This window comes from Echiichthys vipera, assembly GCF_963691815.1.
Source record: "Echiichthys vipera genome assembly, chromosome: 12".
NCBI lineage: Eukaryota > Metazoa > Chordata > Actinopteri > Perciformes > Trachinidae > Echiichthys > Echiichthys vipera.
The window spans coordinates 3,381,702-3,388,272 of record NC_139837.1 but is presented as its reverse complement, the minus strand read 5'-3'; the positions used below and the strand labels follow the sequence as shown (position 1 = coordinate 3,388,272).

Genomic DNA, 6,571 nt, shown 5'->3' with positions numbered 1-6,571 from the left:
AGACTTTGCTAGTAGCTGCATTTTGTTAGATTTGGGCAGAGACAGGTGCCCATTTGTTGTCTTTATTAAGCTTAAACTAAGGCTGCTGGTGCATGCTACATTGAGTGGTATAGATCTTTACATGTAACTCTCGCAACCTTCCCAAAAAGTCGAATTACTCCCCTTAACTATGAACAAACTGTATTCTTTGCGGCACAAGACCAAGAAAGACTTGACCTTTGAATGCTAAGCCCCATTTTCTTTTAGCCAAGTTGATCACGACCCCCTTTCCCCTGCTCATGTGTCATCGTCACAGCTTCTTTAACAGTTTTGACATCATGGTACTCTTCAGAGCACTCCTCTTCTTGCTGGGGAGGGTTCATGTCTTGCCTCGTCTGAGGTCTATATGTCTTTGCTTCTGATAGAACTTGGCGAATTTATTGAAGATGTTGGTAATGGGCAGAGCCACGATCAGCAGCCCGCAGAGGATGCACAGAGTTCCTATGAGCTTTCCAGCAAACGTGATGGGAAAGGTGTCCCCGTAGCCCACTGTCGTCATGCTAATGGTGGCCCACCACCAGCTAATAGGGATCGTCTGCAGCTCTGACTCTTTAGATTCTTTCTCTACGAAGCAAATGAGAGCAGAGAACACGGAAATGCCCACGGACAAGAAAAGCACCAGCTGTCCTATTTCACTTGAGCTGTGTCGCAGTGTCGCGCCGAGAGAGCGAAGGCCAGCTGAGTGGCGAGCCAGCTTTAGGATGCGAAACACCCGCATCAACCTCAAGATCTGTACCACCTTGCCGAAGTTCCCCAGGTCTGTGTTCTCAACTTCGTTCATGAGATCACAGGCTAGAGTGACGTAGAAGGGCAAAACTGACAGGAAGTCGATGATATTGAGAGGGCTGCTCAGGAACTTCTTGGCTGACGGTGCGACAGCCAGACGGAGAATGAACTCCGCGGAGAAGAACAGAACGCAGAAGCTCTCAAAGAAGCTCAGCACTGGGTTCTCAATCTCCTTCTCATTGAGATCCACTTGATAGAAGTCCGGCATGCTGTGGACGCACATGGCAACGATAGAGACCAGGACCACACTCAGGGATGCTACAGCCATCACTTTGGCTGAAGTGGAGTAACCCGGATTCTCAAGTCGAATCCAGATGTTCTTGCGAGCGTTTGCACACCAGGAGCCTTCAAACGCGTCTACGTCGTCCTCCGAAGTTGACAGCTCCTCAGTAGACGAGTCCAAGCTGTGGAGCTGCAGTTCATCGCTCCTCTGATCCCAGCACTTATCTTCAGCAAGACCCTTCAGTTCATGGAATTTGTTGCTGCAGCAGAAGGCTAGGTGATGCCCCTTGATGCCCCAATACTCAATCTCTTGACAAAACGAGACGACACACAGCCCGTCCACCAGGTGGATTTTGCCCGTGAGGTAAAAGTTGAGAACGTAACAGAAAAAACGTGGATTGCGGTCAAAATAGTACTCCATTTCAGACGGGGTGAAGTCATCGCAGAGCTCCAGGACTGCTTCTTCGGAGCTGCAGCACAGAAGGCGACCCAGGCGCGTCTGTGGGAATTGTTTTAGAACGTTGTGCTCCAGTCGTTGTTTGAAACCACCGACGTTGACATTAATAAAGCAATCATCGGGGCTGTGAGGCGGGAGGGTGTGTCCATACATCATGATGACGGCGTAGGCCGATTAGCTGTCCTTGGTGAAAACCTCAGAGGCTTTGTTGCCTGCGCACAAAGAAACACAGAAATTAGAACACCTTACACTTTCTTCTATGTCATTTGACCACACTGAAGCGCGTTACATCAGAGCTGTCAGGCATCGGGTTGCATCTTGGTTTCTGGTAACCTGACGCCGCCAGATGGATTGATCCGCATGTGCTCAGCATATTCAATTCAATTCAATTTTATTTATAGTGCCAAATCATAACAGAAGTGATCTCAGGACACTTTACAGAGTAGGTAAAGACCACACTCTATGACTTATTTATGATTTACACAGACCCAACAATTCCCCCGTAGAGTACGGTGGCGTTGAAAACCTTCACTATAACAGACAGGAACGTCAGACAGACCCAGCTCTGTGGAGGACGGACATCTGTCTGCACCGGAGAGAGGAAGAGAAGGAGAGAGAGAGAGAGAAAAGACGGACGGATGGACAGAGAGAGACAAAGACAGAAACAAAGACAGAGAGGCAAACGCACTTCCAGAGATGCAAGCAACCAAAAAGTAACAGTTACTATAATCCACTCTCACGTTTGGAGATCTTTTGGGAAGGGGCGAAAATGCTGGTTGCTGATTGGATAAACCATCTGTCTATCACCAACATGACGGGCCAGCTTAAAGTTTAAAGCAGTTTAGGGAGCTGCAGATTTAGGTAGTTAATGTCGTTGACCTGGATCTGGACGTTTTGTGAGTACTTCTATGATATGGTGTTAGATTACTGGGGCAATAATGATTCATATTCATAAATGCACACTTAGACTAACCTTCTTTTACTCTCTGATCCAGCGTGCATGAAGGCTTTTGTAAATGCAAAATTCCAAATCTCTCATCATTTATGTGATAAAATGCAAACATGCAATGTAGAATTGCAGTCATATTATACTTAGGGCACACTCCCACTGTGCCTCCGTCCCGTGCCCCGGGCTTTAGGGTCCTTGTCACCCCCTCCAGGCCCGTTTGTACTCACACTACCTGGGCCTCGGCGAATGCTTCTTGCTGCCTATACGTCATCACGCCGTAACACGTCACACGCATTGATGACGTCATGGCGATGCGTGGCTTTGTTTCCAGATCTTTCCGTAGACCTCTGAGTTTTTGTGCGTCTTGTCGACTGTTTTTGAATCTTTTCATCGACCAAATCTGCAGTAAACACTCCACCTCCGCATCACACCAACGTGAACCTTTCAACGCCATTGTTTGAAATGTCCGCGCATGGTCCCTCCTTCTTTTTTCTATGTCCCAACATGCGCACAGGAAATGACCTCAGAACCGCCGTAGGCCTCGTGCTCGTACACGTGCAAACCTGCTTTAGAAAAGCCCACCTCTCCCAAACGGGCCATAGACGGCAAGCGTGCACTCACACTGGTCAAACGAACTAGACTTTAGCTGTGAAAGGTCCTGGGGCACAGTACTGAAGGACATTGTGAGTGCGTCCATAGTCATATAATCAATGGAGCCACTTGTTCAAACAATCTGGTATCCTCCAGCAGTTTAGAGTTAACCTCATGCTAACAGCATAGCCTTATGATGTAAGCACGAACATTTGTGTGAGATGTTTTCTAACTCAAGAGTCTTGACTGACACTTGACCAGTTTTGTCTAAAGGTTGCCTCAAACAGGGGCTGGCTCCACTTCCCCACAGGCGCAAACCACCCCACTCTCCCCTACTCACTGCATTTTCCACTTTTTGAAGTTGTAAAAATGCAAAAGAAATAAAAACTTTAGCCTTAACGCAAGAGAACTGACTCATCCAATTGAATATAATCGCTGCAAATGGCACAGAGCATACAGTAAACTGATGCTGATCATAATACATTTGCACCATTCATGTTTTCACAACAGACAAAACAAAGTATGGAAAAGCCTTTAAGAATATGAAACACTTGGACTTTGTCAGCAGTGCCTCCTGCCTTCAGCCTGGAGCTCCAGTCTGACTTGGATTGTGTTACGCACGAAATCCAGCGTTTCAAATTGCAGTGACACGACAAAACAAGGTCAGATCCGACACGTTTCTGCAGCAAAACGAGTTGTCGACGTTTCAGACTCCGAAAAAAGAATGGGTGATGAGAAAAGAGTAAAGAGTAAAAGACCAAAGTGGACATGGAGCAGACTTTGTGCGCCAAACACAAGGACGCAGGAAAGGATTCAACGAGTAAAACAGAAAACTGCGCACAGAATATTAGTAAGACAAGTGATGTCAGCATCTCTGCAAATGAATCATCATCATCTGTGGATCATTAGCACAGCAGCGCGCTCTTACCGTAATCACACCTGCCCGTGAGCCGCTCCGGAGGCGCAGATGTCCCGCGGCTGCAGCGGCTCAGTCCGGAGTGAACAGTGCGCATCGCAGCGGTGTGGGCTCCAGCGCAGCTCCCAGGACAGCTGATCACACGACTGGCACCTCATTCCTCACTAACAGACTGGGTTTTTTTGTTTTGTTTGTTTTTACAACTTTAAACTTTAATGTGAAATGTGTCACCAGTGTCCACGGTGCGCCGGCGCGTTTAAGGGGCCAAACGCGACACTCAATACTTTATGATCCTTTTGTTTAAGTGCTCACATTGTTTCTTAAAGGGCCGCGCGCTCTTTCTCATTGGCTGTGGCTGTTTTGGTGTTTGTTTTTGTTGTTTCCTGCTCCAATGTGGTTCACTGTGCGCACTTTGGGTCTCAAATCATAGGAAACTTTTTGGAAAATGAACACACATCACACCAATTATTATACTTTTGATCCTGTATACATCTAATTCATCTTGTAATACATTTAGAATAGAATAGAATAGAATAGAGTTACTTTGATGATCCCAGACTGGGAAACGATTATGTTACAGCAGCAGTGGGTCAGTAACATACATAAAATCCAATATGTACATAGTGTATATATAGGCTACAGTGCACAGTGTGCTATAAACAATAACAATAATAATCTATACAACAAAACAGTAGAGAGAGCAGAGTTCTCTGTCAGGCAGAGGTGGGGGAGTTATTATATATATATATATATTAATATTATTATTATTATATACAGTGATGGAGAGATTTCCTGTATCTGTTGCTACGACAGTGAAGCTGCAGCAGCCTCTGGGGAAGCTGCTCCGCTGTCTGACCAGTGTGAGGTGGAAAGGATGGAGAGGATGATCCATGATGGAGGACAGTGTTTTCAGTGTCCTCCTCTCCACCACGGCCTCCAGAGTGTCCTGTTTGCAGCCAATCACAGAGCCAGCCTTCCCGATCACTTTGGTATATATAGAACTAATAACTATAACTATATATATACAGTTCTATAGTTATTTATACTGTGTTTTTCTACTTTATGTTGTCTGTATAATATTCGTTGTCGGTTTAGCTGGAGTTTGTGATTTAACGCATTGAATCAGCATTCTGGTTGGACATGATTAAATAGTGGTGATGAGCCCATAACAGCCCGGCACAGTGCACCAGTGGATCATTCACACTCACTGTCATGCAGAGGAATAAATACAAGTGTGCAAAAGAGTTCAGGAAGATTTAGTGTCACACTATCTGGCACAGTGACGGTTATAACCATTCCAACCCGGTGTGATGCCATGATATTAGGAATCCTGCAGAGGGTAAACTCAACTCCATATGAATTATTAGTCAATGTAAGTAATAATAACTCACGAGCATACTGCGATGGGAGCTCACCGGCCTCTTCTCCCAGGACCCTTCCCTACTTCCAGCGCCCTTGCTCGGGACACACCCATCTTGACCTCAATGACACACCTGTACGGTTTCCTGACTGTATCTTGCACAGATGTGATTCTGTCCTGCAAAATACTGCCCCTGTGGAGGTTTCAGCTACAGTAGGTGTCTGTAGGACCACGATTCACCATGACGATGACACACACACACACGAAAACACTCACAAGGTGAAAACAGATTGGACCAAGGATGTTTTGAGGACAAATGGTGAAGTGACTCGTGCTCATAAAGTGAATTTCTAGTCTCCAGAAACAAGGCAGAGTGGATCCACGCTCTCAGGTTGTTTACTGACGTTACCGTCTGGATGTCGCAGCAGAAACTGAGACTCACAAGGCCAAGAAAATGACACACACACACACACACACACACGCTCACACACTCACACGGAGAAAACAATAGCAGCCTTGCTGACACGTCTGGTAAAGATGTTCAACAGAACACTGAGTCAGAGGAGACAAAAATAACCGATACAATGACTGCGTTCGATGCTGTAGCTCGCTCACTGATGCCATTTACTGACAGCAGATGGCAGGAGAAGGTTGTGTCAGAGGCAGCTCGACACACATCACTGACATGCAACAAAACAGCAACGGCACATGAGTACAGACTACAGAGGTGGAGCCACGAGGATATAGTTTTATGGTTTTACTCCAAATTCATGAATAGGATTCTCAGCCAATCAATTAATGTTAATGAGACGGTGAAAATCTCTCCTACCAACCATTAAAACCCTGATGAAAACAGTGTTTTCCTTTGCCATCATCTATTATTATTATTATTATTATTCTCCGGTTTCCTCCCACAGTCCAAAGACGTGCAGGTGTTGGGTTCATTGATGACTCTAAATCACCCGTAGGTGTGAATGGTTGTCTGTCTCTGTTCGTCTCTATGTGTCCTGTGATAGACTGGCGTCCTGTCCAGGGTGGACCCCGCCTCACGCCCGATGTCAGCTGGGATCGGCTCCAGCCCCCCCGCGACCCCGACAGGGACAAGAGGATGAAGATGAATGAAAGGTTACACACACACACAGGACCTATATACATGTAGTTAATGGAGAGATGTAAGAGCGAGGGTCACCAAGTCCATGCTCCAAACAAGGCGCACACAAGCGGTTGAAGATGAACGAATGAATATCCATT

The 6,571-nt window shown here is 46.2% G+C and overlaps 1 protein-coding gene across 1 annotated transcript; it reads right to left on the bottom strand.

The window, feature by feature from the left end:
* Positions 1-358: 358 nt before the first annotated feature.
* LOC310954844 (delayed-rectifier potassium channel regulatory subunit KCNS3-like) lies at positions 359-1,660 on the bottom strand (the record flags this gene model as incomplete). The annotated part of the gene is made up of 1 exon (XM_083924531.1): positions 359-1,660. One exon carries the CDS (start codon positions 1,658-1,660, stop codon positions 359-361), a length of 1,302 nt encoding a protein of 433 aa, XP_083780657.1.
* Between the last annotated feature and the right edge of the window lie 4,911 nt (positions 1,661-6,571).